At 37.2% G+C, this 26,227-nt stretch overlaps 2 protein-coding genes across 6 annotated transcripts in view; one reads left to right on the forward strand and one right to left on the reverse strand.

Moving 5' to 3' along the window:
• Positions 1–8,832, forward strand: part of LOC107679493 (sestrin-1-like) — a 57,980-nt gene extending 49,148 nt beyond the window's left edge. The window contains exons 3-11 of the mRNA XM_016475053.1: positions 5,025–5,090; positions 5,289–5,489; positions 5,572–5,754; positions 6,656–6,886; positions 7,057–7,204; positions 7,294–7,406; positions 7,506–7,696; positions 7,810–7,954; positions 8,060–8,832. Of these exons, the coding sequence (XP_016330539.1) occupies positions 5,025–5,090; positions 5,289–5,489; positions 5,572–5,754; positions 6,656–6,886; positions 7,057–7,204; positions 7,294–7,406; positions 7,506–7,696; positions 7,810–7,954; positions 8,060–8,146 (1,365 nt within the window). The 3' untranslated portion in view covers positions 8,147–8,832. The remainder of the gene's footprint in view (positions 1–5,024; positions 5,091–5,288; positions 5,490–5,571; positions 5,755–6,655; positions 6,887–7,056; positions 7,205–7,293; positions 7,407–7,505; positions 7,697–7,809; positions 7,955–8,059) is intronic.
• A 259-nt stretch (positions 8,833–9,091) lies between these two features.
• The window catches only part of LOC107679492 (armadillo repeat-containing protein 2-like), a 22,047-nt gene continuing 4,911 nt past the window's right edge, over positions 9,092–26,227 (reverse strand). For all 5 annotated transcript variants that reach the window (XM_016475047.1, XM_016475052.1, XM_016475048.1 and 2 more), the window contains exons 6-18: positions 22,627–22,670; positions 22,056–22,163; positions 19,508–19,698; positions 18,718–18,820; positions 18,357–18,613; positions 16,917–17,062; positions 15,964–16,063; positions 14,488–14,770; positions 12,138–12,260; positions 11,936–12,049; positions 11,723–11,855; positions 11,493–11,632; positions 9,092–10,949 (exon numbers count right to left, since the gene is read on the reverse strand). In XM_016475047.1, the coding sequence (XP_016330533.1) occupies positions 10,810–10,949; positions 11,493–11,632; positions 11,723–11,855; positions 11,936–12,049; positions 12,138–12,260; positions 14,488–14,770; positions 15,964–16,063; positions 16,917–17,062; positions 18,357–18,613; positions 18,718–18,820; positions 19,508–19,698; positions 22,056–22,163; positions 22,627–22,670 (1,882 nt within the window). In that variant the 3' untranslated portion in view covers positions 9,092–10,809. The remainder of the gene's footprint in view (positions 10,950–11,492; positions 11,633–11,722; positions 11,856–11,935; positions 12,050–12,137; positions 12,261–14,487; positions 14,771–15,963; positions 16,064–16,916; positions 17,063–18,356; positions 18,614–18,717; positions 18,821–19,507; positions 19,699–22,055; positions 22,164–22,626; positions 22,671–26,227) is intronic.

Here is a 26,227-nt window from a genome sequence, read left to right on the forward strand (position 1 = left end):
TATGTGCGTGTACTGTGTATATTTATTATGTATATAAATACACACACATGCATGTATATATGTAAGAAAATGATCCAGAAAGAAACACGATGCATTAAGAGCCTTTACTTAATTTGTCTTCCGGGAAACATGCAAGTATCTTCTGTTGCTTCCGAAGGGCAGTACTAAATGGAAAAAAATATTTCAACAAAATAAGAAAAATTTTGACATCTTCATTTTGACATCCTGTTAAAAAGTTTTAACCCCCCGGTTCTTAATGCATCGTGTTTCCTTCTGGAGCAATAGTGAATGTTTGAACCTTTTTTAATAGTTGTGTTTGAGTCCCTCAATTGTCCTCAGTGTGAAAAGATCGATCTCAAAATCATACAGTCACTGCTGGAAAGGGTTCAAATATTTGTACTTAATTTGTCTTCCGGGAAACATGCAAGTATCTTCTGTTGCTTCCGAAGGGCAGTACTAAATGGAAAAAAATATTTCAACAAAATAAGAAAAATTTTGACATCTTCATTTTGACATCCTGTTAAAAAGTTTTAACCCCCCGGTTCTTAATGCATCGTGTTTCCTTCTGGAGCAATAGTGAATGTTTGAACCTTTTTTAATAGTTGTGTTTGAGTCCCTCAATTGTCCTCAGTGTGAAAAGATCGATCTCAAAATCATAGTCACTGCTGGAAAGGGATCAAATATGCAAAAGATGCTGGAAAACTGAAGAATCTGCAGGACCTAGAGGATTTTTCTGAAGAACAGTGCTCAGTTTAACTGTTCCGAACAAACAAGGGACTCATGAACAACCATCACAAACCAAAAAAAAGTCATAGATCACCCAGGTAACCACTCACAGTATTAAGAACCAAGGGTTCCCAAACTTTTGAATGGGGTTATTTTAATAATTTCAGCTATTTTTGTCTTGTGGACTAAATGTAAACATCTTTTATGTAAAATATCTTACTCAGGACAGAACTAAATAAAAAATAACAGGCATCTTGCATGATCTCTATTATTTTGTTAAAATTATTGACATTTTCACAGATTCTGCAAGGGGTTCCCAAACTTTCGCATGCCACTGTATTTCCATATCACAAGAACAGCAGTGAAATGTTTACAGGCACATATTTTGGGGTTCTAAAAACCCAAATAAGACAACTGCTGATTATATGCAATTATATACAGTGGCATGCGAAAGTTTGGGAACCCCTTGCAGAATCTGTGAAAATGTCAATAATTTTAACAAAATAATAGAGATCATGCAAGATGCCTGTTATTTTTTATTTAGTTCTGTCCTGAGTAAGATATTTTACATAAAAGATGTTTACATTTAGTCCACAAGACAAAAATAGCTGAAATTATTAAAATAACCCCATTCAAAAGTTTGGGAACCCTTGGTTCTTAATACTGTGTGTGGTTACCTGGATGATCTACGACTGTTTTTTGACACAATGAAACACGATGCATTAAGAGCCTTTTTGAATTTGAAGATCAAGGTAAATTGTACTTAATTTGTCTTCCGGGAAACATGCAAGTATCTTCTGTTGCTTCCGAACGGCAGTACTAAATGGAAAAAAATATTTCAACAAAATAAGAAAAATTTTGACATCTTCATTTTGACATCCTGTTAAAAAGTTTTAACCCCCCGGTTCTTAATGCATCGTGTTTCCTTCTGGAGCAATAGTGAATGTTTGAACCTTTTTTAATAGTTGTGTTTGAGTCCCTCAATTGTCCTCAGTGTGAAAAGATCGATCTCAAAATCATAGTCACTGCTGGAAAGGGATCAAATATGCAAAAGATGCTGGAAAACTGAAGAATCTGCAGGACCTAGAGGATTTTTCTGAAGAACAGTGCTCAGTTTAACTGTTCCGAACAAACAAGGGACTCATGAACAACCATCACAAACCAAAAAAAAGTCATAGATCACCCAGGTAACCACTCACAGTATTAAGAACCAAGGGTTCCCAAACTTTTGAATGGGGTTATTTTAATAATTTCAGCTATTTTTGTCTTGTGGACTAAATGTAAACATCTTTTATGTAAAATATCTTACTCAGGACAGTACTAAATAAAAAATAACACGCATTTTGTATGATCTCTCTTATTTTGTTAAAATTATTCAAATTTTCACAGATTCTGCAAGGGGTTACCAAACTTTCACATGCCACTGTATATATGGCAAAATATTTTAGTTTTAGTAAAATTCATAAAAGTGTAGAAAATGCAGAAATAAAATAGACTTCCATCTGTTAAATGATCATTTCCTTGTTTAATGTGTTTTACTGGTACAAAAAATGAAATTTGATCATTTGTATATTCTTCTAAGTATATCAGATGCATATGTCCGGACATGTTCCTCTTGTGTGATGCTTAAATGACTTCATTAATACACTGGAAAAAGGACTTAAAATGACTCTAAAAGCAAGATTTATGCTTATCATTTTGAAAGCTTTTATTATTAGTTGTGTTTTAGGTTTGCTTCTGCATGTGAATGGAGTCTTTCCACTTTTTTGTAGTCTATTTCCATAGATATAACCAACTGAGCAGCTGAGCCCAATGTTATGATACGGTGTGGATACAGTAAAGCCTGAAGTTTGTTCTAAGATAATAGTTATGGCTCTTTTAATAAAGAGAGGAAAGGGTGCCCTGGGGGAGGGGGGCGCAAGGCAAACGCTGACCATTCTCTTCTGTAGGTTTGCTGAGCCATAGGGCTCAGTGAGCCAGGTTAACCACCCCCTATCACCAGAGAGAGTGCTGACTCCTGCTCTGGTCTGTTTACACCCCCTCAGCCCCCCGATGTAGGACAGTCCCTTCAGACACAATGAACATGCTGAATAGCTACTCTTCATCTCATGAGCAATGCCAAATCTACACGCTTTGACAGCCTTCTGCTCGTGCACAGAACTTTAATTCATGTTGGTTGGGCTTTATTACTCCACAATATATTCTACAATAGTGCATTTCAGCATATAGAAGGAAATATAAGACATTATGCTTTATGCATTATGCTTTAGTTGTGAATCATTCAATATGTTGGTAAGATTGAAGCTCAACTGTATGAACAAAATTCTAAAGTGCATTGCATCATCTTGACAAATTACTTTTTCTTAGTTTAGTCATTTGAAAACCAAGGCGCCTGTAGAAGGTTTTTTTTTTCGCCCTAGAAAATAATCAATCTCTGAGCCAAAAGCGTCACTTTATCTATTAGGTGCCTTGACATGTCCCCTGTGGGGCATATAAAGCTGACGGCAGGAATTGATCTTGGCTTGTTTTTCACTGTAGTCCATGTCATCATCCTCATTCACGTTGCGGGGCTTGTTTACTGCAGTTGGCATTTGCTCAAGGAAAAACATCCCCTCCCACTTGCTTAGGCTACTTAAATCTGTCCCTTTCACCGGGCAGGTGGAACGGCTTGAGGTAACAATGTTATATAGACTAGACAAATCATGATTATGTAAATAGGTTTATTGGAAGGCCGAGTTAAAAGTCTGTTAAGTATTAACCAACATTAGAAAGCAAAGAAAGTGCATTGAGATCAGCTCAACAATTCGTAGACAATTTCCATATAAATCAGTTAAATAAATATATATAAATAAAACGTTTTAAATGTTTAGTTCACACCAAAAAATGAAATTCTGTCATTTGCTATCATTCATGTTGTTCCAAGACTGACTTTCTTGTGTGAAACAAAAGGAAATGTTAGGCAGAACGTGAGACGGTCACTATTAAGTTTCATTGCATCTTTTATCCAAATGGCTATCGTTCTTCCTAACATGTTCTTTTCAATAATGAAAGGGGTTTGCAACGACGTTGGTGTATAAATGATGACAGAATTTTATTTTTTGCGTGAATTACCGTTTTAAGTCTCTTTTAACCCCGCCTCTTTGGCGTTGATTGGACAACGTAGGTTGTTTTCGCAACGCGATTGGCTACTGGGCTCGTCAGTCATATTTACAGCCTGTTATTTACCGCAAGAGGGCTAGGAAAGAGTGGGTATTCTGTTCGGGAGCTTCAGCAGCTGATATGAACGGGTAACGTCACCAAATGCCTCAAGGAACAACGGGAGCTAAAACAAATACAAGATAGTCGCTCTAATTTTTTATTTAGAAGCAGAAAAGCGCAATATGAGGCACGCATCGGCATCTAATGAAACTATCTCACCATGACAGACTTGTTCAAAATTTGCACACAGTGCGAGCGGCTTAGTAAAAAGGTAAGAAAGCGAATAAGAACTTGACATCGAGTTTATCTAATGACAGATGTGCCTTTAGTTAACCTGTTTTGTTAGTCTACTTTTTTCATTGATTTTAAATATTGTCCGTTTATTGAGTCCGTTTGCTGCAGTGCAGTCCGTTCTTTGTACTTGCATCACGAACACTGCTGGCTTGTTTTTCTGTCTTCTGTCATCGGATCAATAGACGCTCGTCTTTTATCAATGACTGACAGTATTAAAGTCAGTGTCACATTGTCTAAATACTGTTTTTTATTCAAGCAACGCACTAAAATGATATATGCAAGATTGCCATTGTGTGGAACTGATGTATGTTGCTGCAAGGGGACAGACTGAATTGCTCACGGCGTCAAGTTTAATAGCATTCAATAATGTATTTTTAAAGGATTGCTTGCATATTCCTGTCTGAGTCAGCTATTTTGGCATGATTATGTCACTGGTATATTGCTAACTCGGACAACCTTTTTGTTCATAGTGAATCTAGGTTGTTTTGAATCATTCTCTTTGTGCCTTTGACAGCTTCTATAGTATCAATAAGAGATGAATGATGTTCAAGGTCTGACTGTTGTTACTGATTGCATTATGTATTGTGTTATGTATTATGAAGAATTTATTTTCTAGCCCATGCCAGAGAAATTTCTATAACCAGCCATTGATATTTGAGCTGAGGAAGGATGTTGTTTTTAAGAGCTCTCAGTCTGATGCCAGGATTTCTTCGATATAATAATCGCAGTTTCATGCCAAGTGCTTCTCTCGGGGTTTGACATGTATGTCGATCTTGTAATCATGTTATTGGTTTTGAACTTTTTAGGACGTTGGAGTGCGAATCCCCAGACCGGTGGGAAATGGACCAAGTAGATTCATACCAGAGAAAGAGGTTAGTGTTAACATAAACCCTGCTGGATTTAAAGTTGGCATCAATCTTACTCCAACCATTTTAATCAACTAATTGAACCCACCCCCCACACACTTTTTTTGGCATTAAAAGCGTTTCTCCTCACATTCTCTAGTGAAACTATTTTAACAGTACCGAATTCCCCAGGTTTACATCATCTTTATTCCCCTGTTGTCCCAGATACTTCAAGTCAGTAAATTGGATGAAAGAATACAGTCGATTTTTGAGGACGCCTTTGCAGTGCTCGGTCGCCTTGACAACATCTCCTTAGTGATGGGGTTCCATCCTCAGTATCTGGAGAGCTTTCTTAAGACACAGCATTACCTGCTTCAGATGGACGGTCCATTGTCTTTGCACTGCAGACATTACATAGGGATAATGGTGAGACTGCAGAATGTATTTTTGTATTCAACTCAAAAATCACATTGATAGATTTTTCTAAATGCACATTTGACTTCAACAGGCTGCTGCCAGGCACCAGTGCACGTATCTGGTCAACCTGCACGTGAATGACTTCCTGCAGGTCGGAGGTGATCCCAAGTGGTTGAATGGTCTGGAAGAAGCCCCACAGAAGCTGCAGGCTATTGGGGAGCTCAATAAGATCCTGGCCCATCGCCCCTGGCTGCTCACCAAAGAACACATTGAGGTATGACTTCAACCTCACAGTCACACATGGGATACTCACCTACAGCTGTTACGCAACTCTAACAAGCGCAAAGAAGTTTTATAATGCTGTTAGAGACAACTATTAGGTATTAGGTCAGTCAGGTTTCAGTAGATATTCATTTTATTAGCTGTAATTGAATTATAATAATATGTGCCTTTTACATGGCACTGTTTTTTTTTTGTGGCAAATCTGCGCATTTATTTAACATACAGTACATACAGTGATTTGAATGATCCTATTCTCTGATAAGCATAAATTGAATTAAAAGTATGTTAATTTATTAAAATCATGTTGATTAAATTCCATAAATTAAAAGCATGTTAATTTCTGAATAAATATTTGTTTGGATATTATTTGGGGTGCCTAATATGAAAAATGTCAGGTAGAAACAATATCATAATATCATTTTTTTCTTTTTTTAAAGTCTAATTAAAGATTGAAATTCTTGAAAAGAAAGCTGTATTTAATAGTTTTATGTAATATTCCTTTGGGGAAAAAAAAATGCTTCACAGCTTAATATTTTAATATTTGAAAATATTTGTCAAATGTGTGATTCCCCCTAAAATTGGGATATTTATGAATGAATAATTCATATTTGTAAAGAAAAGTCCTTGCCTTAAAAAACTGAAAATAGTAAATAAGTTGTGTGCACTCACATGTATTCCCTGTGTATGGAAAATATGCTATTACTTTTTACTTGATGGTTACGACATGAGTCATTAAACTTAAACTTTTCTTGAAAATGTTTTTCAAAACCACCTGAAACCAACACGAATACCAAGAGTACATTTCTAAGAATTAGACTTTTCAAATCTTTTTCCTTTTCTTTGTTGTGGACACTATTACATTTCATTTAACCTTATAAAAAATTTTTTTACAGCGTCTACTGAAGGCAGAGGAGCACAGCTGGTCGCTGGCCGAGCTGATCCATGTTGTGGTGCTACTCACACTCTATCACTCTCTGGCCTCCTTTACGTTTGGTTGCGGCATCAACCCTGACATCCACACAGATGGAGGACATACATTCAGGCCACCCTCGCTCAGCGGTTACTGCGTTTGTGACATTGCCAATGGCAACGGTGCCCTAGAGGAGATGTTTGGGAACCAGCAGGTGAGACAAAGGGAAATGTATTCAAAGAAGATTTTCTAATATTTGCTAGTCTTCCATCCAGTCGTCCTGAAAAGGGATCTGTAGAATGCATGGAGTGCAAGGTTAAAATTCCTGACCATAGAGTGTACATAAACTTGTGATGACCTAGATTCCTGTATGCGTGTGTTTAGGTGTCTGAGTTGTCTGGTGAGGTGGAAGTGCTGATGGAGAAGATGAAGCAGCTCCAGGAATGTCATGACGAAGAGGAAGCCAGTCAGGAGGAAATGGCCACTCGTTTTGAGAGGGAGAAGACCGAGAGCATGCTGGTGGTCACCTCTGGTAAGTGGATTTTTTATTTTTTTTTTTAGGTTTGTTTCATACAACAATTCCAGGATGACTTTTGTTAAAACAACATGTTTGATCAACAGAGGACGAGGAGTGTATACCATCCAGAGATGTTTCACGACACTTCGAAGACCCTAGTTATGGCTACAAGGACTTTTACAGAAGAGGAGAACATGTACCCACCCTCAGAGTGCAGGTGAGAAGAAAGTCGCATTGTCTTGCTTGTTGCCATTGGTAGTCGAAAGAAAATGGAGGACTAAAATAACAAAAATCTGATATTTTCTGCCCTTGACAGGACTATAGTTGGGAAGATCATGGCTTTTCCCTTGTGAATCGGCTGTATCCGGATTTTGGACAGCTTCTGGATGAAAAGTTCCAGATCGCATACAATCTGACGTACAACACAATGGCGACACACCAGGGTGTGGACACTTCCATGCTTCGTCGAGCCATCTGGAACTACATCCACTGCATGTTCGGGATTCGGTAAGTCCGCTTTTTATTTAAATTTGTTTAGATATTATTTAGATATTAGTTGTATTTAGTTATTTAAATCATATTGCTGAGGTATCTTTCTTTCTCTGTCTAATACACGACAGGTACGATGATTATGATTATGGAGAAATTAACCAACTGCTAGACCGCAGTTTTAAAGTCTACATCAAAACTATGGTGCGCACTCCAGAGAAGATCACCAAGAGGATGTACGACAGCTTCTGGAGGCAGTTCCAGCACTCTGAGAAAGTAAGAAGCACTTCAGACCAAAAAAATGAACAGACAACAGGTTCTTTCTGAAGGTTAAATCATCTCGGTACAAGTTAATAATGATTCTTTTATTTTGTCTTTCAGGTCCACATTAATTTGCTTCTTATGGAAGCGCACATGCAGGCAGAACTGCTCTACGCTCTGAGAGCTATCACTCGCTACATGACATGAAGTGCTGTTCTTGTCTACCTTTTTAATTTTTTTTACTGTTGTTGACGTTGGACACTTAAATAAACGTAAAAATGACAAAAAATGGAAAAAATACAACTGAGGAAGAAGAAGAACGGGTGGTGGCGGAGGGCGATGACAAGGTTGTTTTGTTAAAAGAAGGAAAAAAAAAACAACTGTCAACTGAACCTACTTGCTGAATCACTTGTGTGGCTGCTCAGCCTGCGGTGCCAAAACTGGCCACTGGGGGGAGTGGGGCCGTCTGAGCAGAATCCCTCTAGTGTGTAAGAGGACAAGCTAAGACTGCGGAGCTTCTGGAGGCCAGACCTCCTTTAGTATTTCAAATGCATCTGCGATAAGATGCCATATAATCATATCTTCTTTTTGTGAGATGTGATTTAAAAAACACACACACACACACACACACACACACAAATGGCAACTCCAGCGCCAGTGCAGAAAGACTGCACTAACATGACTATCTACTAGTGTTTTTTTCCATATTGTTTTTATTTTTTGTTCAGCAGTGGCTAGAGATAGAAGCATTACTGATTTTGCATAAACGCGTGCCAAGTCATGCGCAGCACTGGCAACAGATGCTGAGGTGCCATCTGTTCATGCTGCTTTTCTCAATTGAGAGGCCTCAAGACACCCAAACCATCACCCATTTATATAAGCTAATCCAGGAACGATTGTGTTAGTGTGAGTGTGAGAGCGCAATTCAGAAGTAATAGCTGAGCCCTTGTTGGAGTTTACTGTAAGACACCACTTTGTTTCATTGTGACATTTCCAATGTGTGAATGCTATGGGGGGAATAGAGAAAAAAAATCCAAACATAGGCTCTTTTTGGGGTTTCACGCATTAAAAATATCAAAGCACTTTTTTTAAACAATGTTAAGCTTCAGCTTTTATGTAGCCATTTTCTATCTTTTTTTATTTGTGTTAGTGACTTTCAACGCGGAAAGGTCTTCCTTTTGTAATGTGCTTCCTGTTGCTGTGATCCATCCGCCTTATCTGTCTTCCTTTGAATGCACGGCCATTATTTTGGGGTTTATTATAACTAAATACCTCCTGTTATGTATCCTTAAATATCTAAGTGCTGTCTAGTGAGCAGAACTTTGTCTTACGTGGCTGCCTGTCATGCGCTACAGTCTGTACAGAGCTAGACGCTGAACCAGGTGACCCGCACGCTTGTGGGGTTACACCATGCTTGTTCTCATTATCAGAACTTTAACCAGTGTAACTAAACAGTTTTGTTTCGAGTGTGTGTGTGTGTGCGCATGTGTTTTCTTTTCAAGCGGAGTGGATTCTCTGCTGTCTTTTTTTGTTTACTAAACTAGTTAAGTACTGCATTCTGATGATGGCAGGACTAGAGGGATGGTACTTTTTCTTTTGGAGATGGATATGAGGAGGTTTTAAGTCAGACTTGAGAGACTGATGTCAGTTACTGACAATTTTATAAGAAATTATTTGTTAAAAAAAATAAAACATGGTATTTCACTGGTTGTATCATTTGTAATTTAATCAAACTTTCTGTTTTCTTCCCAAAAAGTCACATTAGGATGATGCATTACCCCAAACATTCAGTATTAAATAAGATTTGAACAGTCCAAACACCTTATACCACGAGAACTGACGGTTATTTTTGTGCTAATTAACAATAACACACTTTAAGATATCATTTATATAGCTTTTAGGTCACATAATCGATGTTTTTATGTCCACCCACCAGCAGAGACCCTTGTAGCAAAGTGATATATCAGCACAGACACTACAGGCCTATAGAAAAGCATCCCCTGCTGTGCACTAATGATTTAAACACAATGTTGAATGCGGCAATTCGTCCTCTTACAGTGAGGATTAAAGAAAGCAACATTGTTGACCTGGGAACCATAAGGAAATTTTCCCTGTTTGTGGTTATGAGGCTGGTGGTCATTTAGTGCCATTAAATGGAAATCACCATAGGCTAGTTGATGCTCATTTTAAAAGAATAATGCGAGAAGTTGGGTTCCCCTCAATCCCTTGGATGTTGTGCAGGAGTTAAACCGCTTCAGACTTCACATGATAGAGACTGAGAGGAAAACGTTAAATCGCAGTAAAGAGTGATTTGAATAAACTTCACAATCCCATTTTGGTCATTGGTTTTAAGCATGTATGTAAATGACCTCTAGGGCAGCTTTGTAAACTTCATATTAATGTATAGACTGTAGCCGTGAAGTGTAACCTGTTAAAAGGAGGGAAGCCAGTGCCATAATATATCAGTTTGATGTGATTGTATTAAGGAAGTATGACAATGTTTCTATTCTGTGTTCCTTACAGACTTTTCTGGAAGTGTCTTTGAGATCACAGAGATGCTCTTGAGTGATTTTTGCATGTACATTAGTTTGGTGTTTATGAACATAGGCTTGCCTTCTGTCCGACACAATTCATGCTTTCTCCTATACAGCAGCATAAGGTTGTGTAATAAACATTTGAACTATTTTATTTTAAAAATGTGTTGGTCATAATTGACAAATTCCCTATGTTCACAATATCAAAAGTGACATTGTATTAAAGTGCAATATACACACCGGCTCATTCCTCAGCTTGTAGGTGTACATACAGTACATGCATATATACACACAGACAAGCGTGTGACATCTGGAGAGGAGGAGTGTCAGTGGAGCTTACGGAATGATGCTAGTAGTGTCTTCAATATAAAAACGCTGTCTAAGCCTCTCAGCTACAGGCAAAAAGAGCAGCTCCCAGCATGCTTCCTGAACCTGTCTGACTCCATCATCAGAAGACCACTGCAAAGCTCCTCTGTCTGTCCAAAACACAGGACAAAATGTCTACATTGTTCATACAAAAATTTTAACCATTTAACCAAAAGTGATTTCTTCATGTCATATTTGTACATGCCAAACTTACTGTCAACTGAATTCATATAAATTTAAATAAATAATAATTAATAATGTATTATAATGTATACATATGTATTTTACTATATATATATATATATATATATATATAAAACAAATGTCATTAATAAAATAGAATTATAATACACATTACATTGTATTACTTTATATTATTAATACAAATATTTACACACACACACATAATATGCATGTGTATATAACTATATATGTAAATATTCGTATTAATATAATATAATACAATATAATGTATATTATAGTTCTATTTTATTAATTTGTGAAATTTGTTATTTTAATTATTTTCCATGTACACATGCATTATTTGAATATCTTTGACTGTTGCAAGCAATAACTTTTATCACTTTTTTGTAATTCATTCTACCAAATTAGCATACTATAATGCCAGTCCTGATGCTTGTGTGTTTATGTACCGGTGTAGAGCCGCAAGATCTCCAACAGCTCTCGAGTGTGTTGCAGCTCTCCATCTAAAGAGCAGTTCCACAGAGTCTGACACACCACAGCAGCCAAATGCCAGTCCTGAGGCCCGAAGTCACGCAGACAGTCAATAAGCCTGCATTATGGAGAGAGAGAATGCATAGTACTTATACATATTACAGTACACTTAAAAGTTGAAAGCACACTCAAGAGAGAGGCGAGTTACTTCTGAACGGTTCCCGTGGCCCTCAGCACGGCCCTGTTTTCTGGATCTGCAGATAGGTTGATGAGAACTCCACATGCAGAGAAACACACATCAGGGGTCTTGGAGTCCAGGAGGGTTACCACATACTGCTCCACTGAGACACAAAAGACCAACACAAACGTCAGCCACTGGGGGTTTGGAGACAGAAAAAGTGTCAGAGAGAGTGTCTCACACCTTTGTGCTGCATGATGAAGTGTCTCACGTCTTTGATCTGCGACAGATTTCCAAACACACGTGTGGCCTCCAAAACAGCATCCATACTGGAGCTCAGCAAGAGCTTTAGTAGCACTGCAATGACAGAAGGACAGGCAGGAGGGGGACATTACTGAAGGACCAAGACAGATGCAACATACAGGCACACACACACTCGTCTTACATTGTGAGATGTGTGTGTGCTGGGAACGGACCACTGAGCTCTCGCCTTGGTAGAAAGACAGGTTGTTGATGGTGGCCACGGCATTAATCACTAACTCTTCACTCTCCTGCACACACCTGCACTCTGAGAGACAAGGACAAAGACAGAAAACGTCACAGAATGGCATAAATAACAGAATTGGGATGCATTATAAATACGAGTAGCCTAATTCATTGTACATGTTTATTTCCTTGATCTGGACTACATTTGCCCTCATCTAATGTCTAATTAATAGAGCAACTCTATTAATTGAAAGCACTAAGAATTTCATAACATTGTTATATCTAGCAAATTTCAAACATGGTTATTATAGTTAACTAAAAAAAGCTAGTTGACAAGACGTTTTCATTTATTTTATCTTGAACTAAAATAACTGTACTAAAATTACTAAAACTGAAATAAAAAATTTGACATTTAAAAAAAGACGAGATAAACACCAAGACTAGAACTTTAAGTAAATTAAAAATGAAAGTGGACAATATAACATAAAAACATTAATAAAATGTTAATAAAACATATAATTGTATTACATATACAGTACATATAATCATCTCAAAATGAATATTGATTTTTCTACAGTGCAATATAATGTTGTGATGCCTAAATTAACATATAGAATTTAAAACAACTTGTTTGGCTTTTAGAGTTTTATTTTGAATTAATTAATACAATATTATTTTAACAACAGCCATTTTAACAACCATGTTTGTTTGTTTTAGCGGATTGATTACCATTTGTATAACCACAGTTTTACTACAAACACCATGGTTAAACTATGGTTAATGTAGCAAAATAATGGCAAATTTGTGGTTACTATGGTTTAACTACAATAATTGGGGGTTTTGGTTTTATTTGTTGTAAAACCATGATTCGTTTTCGTAAGGGTTTACTTGTCTGCTTTTGTAGCTATTCTGCAGGATATAGGTGGCGACAATCTTTATGAGTGAGTCATTGAACTATCAATTCAAATGATTTGTTCGATCAGAAACCAAACTAGAACTGCCTGAACGAGTCATTGAATCATTCAACCAATTTGTTAAAAAAACAAATTGTTGCAGCGAATCCGTTGTGGCTTTGTTTTAACTTTATCTAGTTATCAGAGCAAAAACAGACAGTAACTACTATGAATATTTTTTATTTACACCCCATTATAAGGCAAACTACTGTGCCGAATACTTTATTTCACATTCACCTGTCTAGACAAGTTATAGTACAGCAGCTCCAAGATGGTTCAATTCTTGGTACTGAAGATTAGATCTCACAGAGCGCTAATCAGGTGTCACTTCCTCCTTAAGTTTCAAAACCATTTGTGTAAATTTTAGTGTCAGTACTTCACGATAAATCTGAAATTGAGGTAGTCAGAATCTGCCAGCGCTTCTGACTGTAATAAGATCCTGTATTTCCCGTTCGAAGTGCGGTTTGCTCTGTCAGTGTTTGTGCATCACGCTGCAAACCGTGTGTTCGTTTCGAAACACCTTTCGTTATGGTGAATGCTCTGTCATTGTTACCCTTGATTTCTCAGTTTCTTTTTCCTTCTCGATTTTTATTTTCATCATAAAAGGATGTCATTTTAATGTACCAGACATAAGGTAGATTCTCCCAAATCTCCCACCAATTTCCTCTCTAACTGTCCACATTACGGTTCTAAAAACTACAGCATCCTCTCATTTCTAACTGCAGGAATCGAGCAGAAAGTTTTAATATTATTTCTCACATTCTAAAAATTACACAGGATGTATATTTCCACAGGACACAAATCTCTTTCTCTATTTCAAAAGGGAAATGCATAACCACCTCTTCACACTAACATGCCTGCTTCTGAAACGTTCACATGCAGAACCAAAACCGAGCTTCCATCCATCACCATCAAACCACAGTGCAACATCTCTGAGAACACCAGGCTGCAAAAAAAAGAGCTATGCATAATAAAAACATGCAGTTTACAGTCTGGCTCTTCTCGTCATTGGAGAGGATGCAGTAACTTGAGGGCCTATGCCAGTAACTGACGTGGAGAGAACAGCATGTGATTGCACTGTGCAGAGCAACCAACTTGCGCATTCATTCAAGTTCAAGGAAGTAAACTAAACATCTGTGTTGCTGTGTGTTTAAAATCACATCGCTTCTGCTAAGCATTTATCACGTACACAATGCTTTGAGAGTGACAATGCATGAGTGAATGCACTACAGTATCTGTGAAGTACGTTCCCAGTGGGTTTTCTGTAAACACTTTTTTGTTGTTGTTGTTGAATGAACTATAAACTAATTAACCACTTAGAGGAGTGTGTGTATATTTCATGATTATGTTTTGTACCCAGCACTTCCAGCAGCAGCTGTACACACAGTGTGTTGGCAGCCAGTGCCGTGCCCACGGTGGGATGGATGGCCAGGTTGGCCAGCAGTCTGATCAGTTTGACCAGGACGTCCTCTCTCTCAGGGGCACGGCATTGCTTAGGGGGCGATGGTGTTTCCTGGTAGACCTGAAAAAGGTCTAAGAGGACATCTATCCCGCCTTCCTCCTCATAGACTCTCTCTCTGGCTTCAGTGCTCTTGGCTGTCAGATTTCCTAGTGTGAACAAGAGACGCACTACTAGATCCTGCACATACAAAAAGACATAGGGCAAGTGTGTTTACTAGTAGGTCTAAGACAACACATGCAATATAACATTTAATATTCATATACATATATTAACACATTTATTCAATTTGACTTATTTGGCATTAATGGATAAATGATTACATCTATCTATCCCACTTTACAGTAATTTAGATTCTTTGCAGGATGTGTTTTTTTAGTGATAGTTGTTTGTCCTGAAATATAATACTACTAATAAAGTTTTTGTACTTATTTTATATTTATATTATATAGTTTATATTTTATACTTATATTTTAAGTACTTTATTTGTAAAACTTTTTTCTTTTTCAAAAACGTAACACTCCATAGCATACTATATATATATTTCTATGCTTATATTTAAATAACTATGCAAACACTAGGACTGCAGATCAGCAGCATACATATCTAAAATATGTACCATAAAATGTGGGGAAGATTCTCATTATTGAATTATCATTGTGTGTTCTGAAGCAGTTTGAGAAATGTGTAAACTGGTTTTTTTCTCCATAAAGCACAAGTTGCATACATTTACATTAAATATACTGCACACAAACAAATACTAATAATTACATACAGACCTATTATTTACTAAAAGAAATTTAATGTTAACGCTAAACAAATTATGAGATAAATCAGGATTAAAGATTTACAGGCCTGATGTTTAGCAATTTGATGGTCAACTAAACCCATGCAAAAATCACTTGAAACTCCTGTGAATCTAGCAGTCTTTGGTTAACTTTATTTTGTCAGATGGTTTAAACTGATTTTCAAGAACTCCTTTGTTTTCTTTTAGAATGTATGAAAAAGTGGGGTGCAGAGAGAGACCTCTGCCAGATGACAGTATGTCCCTATGTGAGGCACAGGGTGTATGTGGAACGGTGTTTATGATACCTAGTACACAGTGAACTGTGTTTATTCTTTATGAGTTTGGGAGCACATGATCTCATTACTATTAGTGCCAGAAGGAAAGAGAGAGAAGAACATCTGAACTGTCTGTACCGAAATAAAATGAACAGAAAAACACACACACACCTTCATAGACCACTGCTCAAGTTTCACTTAAGAGCAGAAAGCGGAACATGCAGCCTATATGCTTACATGTGTGTGTATGCTTGTTTGAGCATATGTCTGAGCATGTGTGGACAGTGTACATATACTTGGGCCAAATTCACCTGTTTCCTGCTGTGTTTGCTTAGCAGGTCCAAAAATAGGCCGCAGCAACGTGGCGTCTCAGCTAGTGCATGACAGCATTCAGTGTAGGTGGACAGCTTGCTGGAGACCGAACACACACAAGCATATTCACACGCATCACATGGTACAACTTTATCAACATTAATCAAAAAGCTCAATTCCTCAAACTAAAATTAGAACTTACCTCAGTTGGCGGATATTTAAAATGCATTTTACAGCATGCATTACAAAACTTTTAACCAGTGGTTCTCATTCAGGGGGCCGGGGCCAATTACAGGGCCTAAGAAAACTGCTAAGGGGAACTCCGGATTACTTCAAATAATTTGTAATAAAACATTAAAATTACTAAAAATCAAGATATTTCTCATTTTAACTCAAATGTTTTTTTTAACTGTTTTTAATCCGTAAATGATGTGATGAGACATACACATACGGTGTTTCATTTATAAAAATCAAATATTTATATATGATACTGATGTATGATATTTCATAAATGGAATACTTTAATGTAACAAAAGTAAAGCCATCTGAATTCTTTGTATTGTTGTATTTAAAACAAAATTTATATTTATACATATTTTTTACTTATATTTACACTTATATTTATCTTGCATTTATTTATCCTTAGATATCCTTAATTTAATTATTTTAACTTCCACAGTCTAAGAAAAATTAATATGAGGTACTCCTATCCAAATGTGATTTCTAGGCCTGGAAAAGTAATGTAAATGAATAAATCTTATAACTCTATCAGCATTTTTAGAATGAATATACGTTTTTATAGCTATGTCAAGCTCGATAAAATTCATATATTAGTTCAAAAGTATAAAACATATTGGCCTTGGAGTTAAGAAGGTTTAGAATCGCTATTCTAAACACTAACTTCATTTGAATGCACACACATATCACAATGACAACTGACAGACAGACTCACCTGAATATTCGGGCCACATTAATGCAGATGTCAAGGTCTTTGCAGTGGTTCTCCAGAATTAAGCAAAGAGTAGAGAATGCTTTGTTGGACAGGAAGGAAGGCCGAGATTCTGACTGGTCAGCTATATTTCTCAAAGCTGCTGTGACCTAGATAGGGTCAAGAGGTCAAGACTGTGAGCAACTGTGTGTTTGAGAAAAACACACACATACACACAAGAAATGTACGAGTATGTGTGTTTGGCGATTGAGCGTGAATGAGGGACTGTGCTGCAGGTGTGCATATGTGTGTACTACTGCCTAATGGGTAGAGATGCATATAAAAAAGGAAGCACTTATAATCAAGAAGAAATAACAGAAGGTCTTTAAAGTGGCCTCATAAATCTATCCATCAAGAGCACAAGACACTGATTAGGGTACATGGAGGGTGCCTGCTAGAGCTGCTTGGCCCATCGGGCCGTACTTTTATAAAAATCCTCATTTCCGTCTGCCAACAGAATAATGAGTGGCACGGCAATTGGCGCTGAACATCAAACCATGCATGCCGAGTTCAGGAAGTTTGTTTGGGCAGAGTTAAATCATTCCTGTGAGACGTACTTTGTGCTGGAGGAATATGAAGTCAAATATGGACACGGAGAAGTGGGAAAAGGGTATCCTCCCAGACAAAAGCAAAAACAAAAGCAGAGGAAAAGCACATTAAAATCCGCCCTTTTATTCGACCCCATGCAACCCCACCTTATGAAACACTCATACTTTGTTCCGTTTCGCTCCCAGAGCAGAGTTCTGAGAAAAGTCCGGGTGGGGTTCAAGCATGATGAATTCCTCCTGTTTTAAAGTCTTCAAGACACAGATTTACAGTGTTTGCAATGCAAACCTATTTGTTTATCTATGGTGGCGTGTGTGTTGCACAAAGCACTGTTCCAGCACATAGGGGAAGCACATAACCTCGGTCACTGTGGATATATGCACAATGGGATCTTTTGTTTTGAGACAACAAAGAAAAAAGATGATAATACATCACAGAAAAGTCCTTTCTGCGATTTAAAGGGATAGTTCAACCAAAAATGAATATTCTGTCACAATTTATCCACCTTTATTTTGTTGCAAACCTGAATGACTTTCTTTCATCTGTGGAACATAAAAGAAGACATTTTTATAATGTTTCTTGATCCATACAATGGAAGTCAATGGTAACCAAAATCGTTCTCTAAAATATCTGCTTTTGTGTTCCACAGAGGCAAGGAAGCCAAACAGGTCATTTTTAGATAAACAATCCCTTTAAGATTTGTAAAGGTTTGTCTGTGATTTTCATTGCTTTAGGGTATCGAGGTATATGTGTGTTTGCGAACATGATTGCCATACTGAAAACAGGGTTACAGCTAACAATAAAGCAACTTTGACCTTGACTACTGCCTAATCTAAGCAGCCATCAACGATTACCCACCTGTACCAGTGTGTGTCCTGCGATGATACGCTGACCTTCTCCCTCTGACCTGTGAGAAGTTATGTTAGCTGAAGTTGAAGATGGACCATGCATCAGTCTCTTTGACAACTGCAGCAGTACACCGATGAAGCCTTTAGAAAGCAGCAGCCTGGAGAGGGCGCTGTTCCCTGAGAGGAGCTTCAGTGAGCCGACACAGTACAGCACGGCTTCACCTTTACTCCATGCATCCTCACAATGGAGCAGAGACAGAAGGGAGTCTGTGTGTGGACAGTGGACACACATACACACAATGGGCTGATGCTGGAGATAATAACTGACTGAGTTTAGTAACTGGGTGAGTTATGCAATAATCAGGTCTAACCTAGGATACCGTCGTTGAGGAACAGGGCGTCATTACTAGCGTTCCGGCTGATTTTGAAGACGAGTTTGCAGATGTTCAGCAAGTTGTTTCCACTCACATTGAGCTTGTAATACAGACAAAAGCAATAAGGCTACTGCTTGATTTCAATCTTTACATATACTAGTAGGCTCCTCTTATCTTACAAACTAGAGGCTGTTTAAGATCAGACCTTGTAAATGATCATGTAGTTGGCCCATTTAAATTTTTGGGTTTTCAAAAATACTATAATGTTTTTCTTGAAATGTTGTGACTTTTTCTCATTTAGGGTCATGAACATGCTTGCAAAATGTCAGCACGAGTAAGTGTTGTGGAATGTGCAAACAAAATTGATATTATTGAATGTGCAATTATGTTTGCTGGGAAGTTTGACACATTTCATTGTTAAATGCAGCTGCACAGACTCTAAAAAATAACTTTTTGATGTACTTTGTCAGTAAAGCACACAGAAGTGCTTTTCCACACTTCTGTTTAAAATCTTAAAATGTTTTTTAAAATGTTTAAAAAAAAAATAGTTAAAATACTGCAACAATAATTTTCAGTTTAAAAATAGTTGGTAAATACAGTTGTAAAACATTTTTTTTATTTTTGTAATGTGCGAGAAGTATTATTGTTAAAGGTTACCAGATTTTTATATATATTTTTTATAGGTGAATTTTATTGAATCTATTAGAATAAGTACCCAGATTTTTAACCTAATACAAGACATATTGTGTGTATGTGTGTGTGTGTGTGTGTGTGTCTATATACTCACTGCCAGAATAAGTTTGGCTAATGTTAGGTTAAGTCGATCCGATCCCACATCTATAAGCCTGAAGAGTGTTCTAAGGATGGCGGACCTCTTTTTAAACTGCCTTCCCAGCATGCCTCTCTCTGCCAGCGCATCATGGAGACCATTGCATGCATTACACAGCTCTCCCACAGTCTCATCTGATACGGCATCACCTATAAGGGTTGTTTTTGAAAAAGACTAAACCTGATCAGTATACTGTATGTTCCAGTGCACAAAATAGGTAACGGTGTCAAGGTCACATTTTAAACCGAATGTCTCACACAGTATTAACTGCAGCATTGTCATCCTTCAACTGTCCCTGTGAAGGACAGTGAAAGAAGAGTAGTCTGTGGGGTACACAGTCTCTTTCATTCAGCTGAACTGATGTGTACACAGAGTAGGCTTACTGACATTTCACTGACATTTGGCCCACATGTCAACACCCACTGACAGAGTTAACATGGCCCTTCAGGGCAAATTCCCCCCCTGTATGGTATGCATCATTAGTGCGTACTGTATATAATAACTCTTTACTGTCTTTCCAAATGTACCGGCTCTGAGCACAACAACATGGTATGTCACTAAGTTTTAAGTTAGATTAGACTTCAATAGACTATAAATATCTCTAAAAATCCCCTGGGCTCAATTAAAATTTATAAATAATCTTTTTTTATCATTGCATCTTAGACTAGCTGTTGCTTGCGGAATAATTATCCATCTCTACATGCTTTTTAACCATTGTGTGGACTGGCAATGCCTTATTCTTGCTGGATCTAACTTGCCTTTAGGGGATAAGTCACAGGCTGCATTTTCCAAAGCTATTTTTGCTAAAACAAATGTTTCTCAAATCTGTTTCCAAGATGGTTGGCATTCTCCCCAACGGCACCCTCTGATGATGCCATGGAGAATACGAATGGTATTTCATGCATAAATGGAGAGGCTCTTGGCACAATAAATATTTGATATTTACCTTTTAAATGAATTTCGATTGAATTTTCAAAGTGCTTAAATATTTACTGCTATTAGATTGCATTTCACTGTTCTTTTCCCCCACGTGCTTTGACTTTCAAAGCTCTAGTCTATACTGTGCCAAGCTCAACATAAGCTTTGTTTTATTCCTCTGCATTCAGATATTGTGTTTTCTTTCTCCCTGCAGATTTGCTTTCCCTCTGGGACACATTCAAGTGCTAAAGTGCAGCTATGAACTTGCATAAGCACAATCCAATAACCCCACAACTGTGGCTATCTTTCTAAAGCTAATGTTAGTAATAGCAAAAAATAAGAAACCACTCAAATAAGATGTTTTTGGACCATGAAGAAACTGTAACAGGGTGAATGGAAAATAAAACCCTCATGTTTTTGGGGGGGATTGACTATTTGTATCTTTGCATACTGTGTTATTTCTCTTAAATTATTTACAAAGATTCCATAAATAATAAAGAAGACTGTAAGAGTGTGCTGCAGAAAATCTTAGCAACATTGCATTATATTCATATTTCTAAGAGCCCAAACAGAAGTAATGTAACATTTTTCATGGAGTGTTATGTTAAAACTATGTTCACAAAAGATAATGAAAAGCCATCAGGTATCAACCTGAAATAAACCATTAAATATGTTTTTGGAGCTCAGGGTTTTTGACCCTAAACAAAGCCTTAGCATTAAAGGGGTCCTATTATGCTCTTTTACAAAGTCTTGATTTTGTTTTGGGGGTGTACTAGAACAGGCTCTCATACTAGGTTGTTTGAAAAACACATTATTTTTCACATATTTTACATTATCACAACACCTCTCTCCCCAGTCTGGCATGAACGGCTCGAATAGTTCCTGTATCAAATGAAGGCCCGCCTTCCGAAATACGAAATGTGCTGTGATTGGTTAGCTGGGCCAGTGTGTGCTGTGATTGGCAGCACTCGGTGCCTGGTCCGGAAATGTCATGCCCCTTACCATAGCCGCATTCTGCGAGCTTCAGTGTAAATATTGCGTCAAAATCAAACCAATTTGAGCGCGATTTAAACCCGGATGATTGTAACCACTCTAAGTTCGTCTGCCTTGGGAAAGCTAGCGTGTCTCCGACATAGTGATAACACTCGTTGCCTTCTCTAGTGCAGCTCAACCAGGTCTCGTCCCATTCGTCGGTATTTGTGATATCACAAATCCCGGAAAATATGCGTTGTAGTCCAAACGAGTCGTTCGTTGTAGTTTTTGAAAAGTGATTTCTGTTAAATAAAATATCTCCTTTTGGAGTGGACATTAAGCTTTGTAACTTTGCAGATCTTTTTTATGCTCAAACAGCAACATTACAGACTAACTAAAGTTGAAAAAGTGGAAAAAGCATAATAGGACCCCTTTAAATCAAAAAGCAAAATCATTGTTTTTAATATATGTTCATTTTGAATTGACCAATTCTATGCAAACATATTGTTGGTCTGATGATGTCCAGCAAAACACAATGTGACCCTTTACTCTTCAAGGTCATCAGACCATTACTGGTGCATATTAAGCACATTCATAAGAGCAATTTAATCATCACCTGGTGCAAAAGACTCAAATTCATGAAGGACAGGAAGAACTTTAGTGTTCCAGAACACAGATTCATCCATGTTGTCATCTCCTGTGTCTCCATGCCCAAGCTTGACTTCTACAGCAGAATGACATGGAGTGGGTGTCAGACAGACAGACAAATATATAAACAGACAGACAGATGTACTTGATTGATCCCGGTAGGGAAATTCAGAAAAGTTCTTAAAGTTCTTAAAGCATATGAATGTAATACAGGATGTTCAGCATAGCATGAAAAGGTCAGAGCTTCACACCCACACGCTTTTTCATTAGTGTCTGTTCTGTTCAAATGTCTCTGTGAGCATTTGCATTGTGGACGAGCTGCAGGAAGCAGTGGGTTGCGAAAGCAACAGATCAAACGGCTATCAACTGGCATCTGGACAAAGAACCTTGAGAAACTGCAGCAGCAAAAGTGGTTTAGATTTCCAATCCGATCAGATCTTTGCGGCTACTAGCAAGATTGTCAGACCTTTGCCTTGTTTATCACGCGTCGGTTAGCGGTTTCAAGTGCAGATATATAAATTATAGATATAGCAATATACCTGGTTTTGATCCTCTTGCACTGGATACATCATTTTGCAGTATCCTATCAATCACAAACAAATAAATGTTCATACAGAGCAGATTGAGAGCATAAATGACTGGTTAGATGAATTACAAAAACCTAGATGGTTTTTTAAAAACATTTATATTTAACCTATACATTTTTTTTTTACAAAGTCTGAAGATAAAAATGCTTAATATGCATCAACATAAACGCATGTTCAAAAGAAATATAAAACATTTATATATTTATTAATTTATAAATGGCAGTATTATCATAGAATTTTCCTTGCAGACACAAGAGGTCACTGTTGTGATATTCTGATGTAGCCTTTCATTGCCCAATTTTTTCTTTATATCTTTTTTTTTTTTTTAACTGTCAGTGGTTTCAAAATCAGTTACCGGTGGAAAATAGATAACTTTCAAAATGTGCTTGTGTAAATGTTCATTAAAATATGCGTGCCTATAAGGGATACTACAACAGACAGGAAACCACAGGTTCATGTGCTTGTCTCAGAGCTAGTCATGCACGGTGAATTTTATCTCAAAAATCAAGATATCCGTTAACACGATTTAAGCCTTTACTGTCATTAAGAGCAGGTTAAACTGACATATTATGTCTCAAATGTACTTGTACTGCTTACAGTCCTCAATTTTTATAGTACAGTATAATGTCATCATTCATCTTTAGCATATGTCACATGGGTATTTTATATGGATTGAGAAGATATGATGGTACGATTGAGCATATTTGTGGCATTGATCATGTTTGGGCTTTGTACTGTCTGGATAATGCCTCATTGTTGATGGGATGCCTCGGCCGAGACGTGATCTCATCGTGTGAATCTCAAATGACTGTACTGGTGGTCAACAGACCAGTCAGCCAGCTAACCACAAACGGCCTGCATAATGTAATATCGCTCCATTAGTTACTATAACAAGGATATGGTAGAGATATAGAGGGAGAGAGGGGCTTGCTGCCTGACTTCAACTTACTATTAAATTGGTATTAAATAATAAAAACTTATTATTCCAAATTGGAAGCATTGCGATTTTCATAAGTGTGCATTCTGGGCAACGTATTAATGAGGGCGCTTGGATTTGAATAAACAAATCTTTTAATGTGGTCTTACTGATGGTTTACACAATTCTGTTGCATTTCAAAAATGGATGTACACAAAAGAGAATACCTTTTAACTCTGATAACTTTGGTAACGGAAGGATTAGTGTTGGGTTCGAGTCCACCTAAGTTGAGTCCAAGTCAAGTCCGAGTCTTTAACCAATCGAGTCCGAGACAAGTCCGAGTCCAAAATGGGCCGAGTCGGACTCAAGTCTGAGTCCCAAACAGCCGAGTCCGAGTCAAACGAAACTCTATTATTTATTAGTATCTTAACATTGTTTTAACCTTTACAACTAAAAAAACGCAATGTCCATTTAAATGTAACAAAAGCAAACCTCTATTGCATCTTGCTTTTTTTTTTTTATTAATAATTAGTGTCCTGCTTTGCTTAGCAAACTTAAAGTCATGTAACAGAAGTTATGGCTGAATTGATATATGCATTGTGACATATTTCAGAGTGAAACAGGTTTTAGAATGTGAAAAATTAAGGGGCGGGACTTAAAGTAAATGTATAAATTAAAGAGTGGGGGTAAAGGAGTAGGCATCTTGGTGAATGGGACCTTAAGAGCAGAAAATGCACCTTTTATCTCGATAAAAAACAAGCTTTATATCATTTTTACGATTTTTAAAGAAATATGAATTTTGAATAATCAAAATTAGTTTGTATCTGCTTATTTTATTCACAAGTGTTTGAACCATTAAAGAAGAAACTGCATTTTAATTTCTGGGTTTAAAAAAAAAAAAAATGAATGGACGCCAAAGTACACGGATCCCTTAGAGAGGGCATTTTTAATTTTTTCTTGTATGAAAACGAGGCTGTGAGGGATAAACCAAGTCTATACAATGGCCCACACTGTGTAGAAAAGCCCTACCTATACTTTCCATAAGTCACAGGCAACTCACACCTGTTTTATTTTTGAATGCATTTATAGTTACATTAATTATGATAAATTACATTATGTAAGGAATAACTGATGATGGGCCATTGAATTATTAGAAAATAATGCACCCATAAAAACTTTTGCCGCAAAGATGTTAGAAAAATAATTTTTCTTTGAAGCTAGAAACTACCACTAATGCAAAAGCAAAAAATAATAAACTAATGTAATAAAACATTCTCAAGGCTTACTGAAGGCAAGTAAACACTCCAAGTACTACTTACAAGATAAATGATAAATAAATATATTTTTCAAAACTACAAATTAAATAGTTTTGTTTTTGTTTTTCAGAAATAGAAATAGCCTACTACAGACATTTCATGAAGTAATAAATGTAAAAATAATCTTCACTGTATACATTAAATATAGATGATTCTTATTCAAGTTAATAAGTGATTCCCTTTCATGGGAACTTCGAACTGCGTCCTCTAGGGGTCGCTATGGGGAACGCCTCGTCGGGACCCGTGTCTGAAGCATACATTGAAAAAACACCAACTCGTTGGCCGGCGACAGCCATAACGTCACTACCGGCTGCAGGTTTAAGATCTGATGCATAGATAAAATATTTTGACACATCTGTATTTCTCCCAACTGTTTAAGTTCACTTAAGACAAAACCGACTGCATTTACATGAATAGTCTCCCAGACGGGCATTTTGACATAACTTTTCGTGTAAGTGAGTAGCAATAACAGAACTTAAGAGAACTTAAGCGAAAGAACTCAAAAGGGTCTGGCTGCAGCCTTGCACTTGCACTCTCAGACTTGCATTCTCAGACTTGCACTCACAGACACTTGTATTAAGATACATTAAGTGCAATTAAAAGATAAAATTTGATATATAGTTATTTAATGTACTACAAGGCAAGCAGATGGCCATGAACGCTTAAACGCTTAATGTGGCATAATAACGGACAAGACCCGCAAATCCGTGGCCACAGAACAGCAGAATATGATTGCATGCGCAAAGTCTCTTGTTAAGTGTTATGTAGAAAACGCTTCTACATGTCCTCCTGTAGAAAAACATAAACACTTAACATGGCTTAATGTATTAAGATGCTATTAAAATATCAAATTAAATATACAGTTTATTAATATAATGAATATGTAGCTATATAGTATTTTCCTCCCATACCGCAAACGTGGCATGATGTGGCATAATGGACTAAAAAGGCCAAACTCAGTATGCTCCTCTACATTATTAATATACATAACTAATATGTACAGGCAAGCAGGTGAGCCCAGAATAAATGCAACACGCACAGTTTCGTGTTAAGCGTTTTTCCATATAGAATAAACTGTCTACAGCTCTTTTATATCATTATCTTTATTTATAATGATTCTATGGGAGGAAAATGTTTAATGTGCAATTTAACGCATTGTGTTCTGGGCTCATCTGCTTGCCTATCACCACCCCAGCTTCTTGTCTCCATTGCCAACATGCACGATTTGTGTCGATTGCAAGTGACGTCGCAGGTAGCGGAGAGTGCAAGTGGCGATTGCAAGTGACATTGTAATTTAGTTTCTTTTTTCTTGTCTTCACCA

The sequence above is a fragment of the Sinocyclocheilus anshuiensis genome, unplaced genomic scaffold, assembly GCF_001515605.1.
Source record: "Sinocyclocheilus anshuiensis isolate Anshui unplaced genomic scaffold, SAMN03320099.WGS_v1.1 scaffold212, whole genome shotgun sequence".
In the NCBI taxonomy this organism is placed as follows: Eukaryota; Metazoa; Chordata; class Actinopteri; order Cypriniformes; family Cyprinidae; genus Sinocyclocheilus; species Sinocyclocheilus anshuiensis.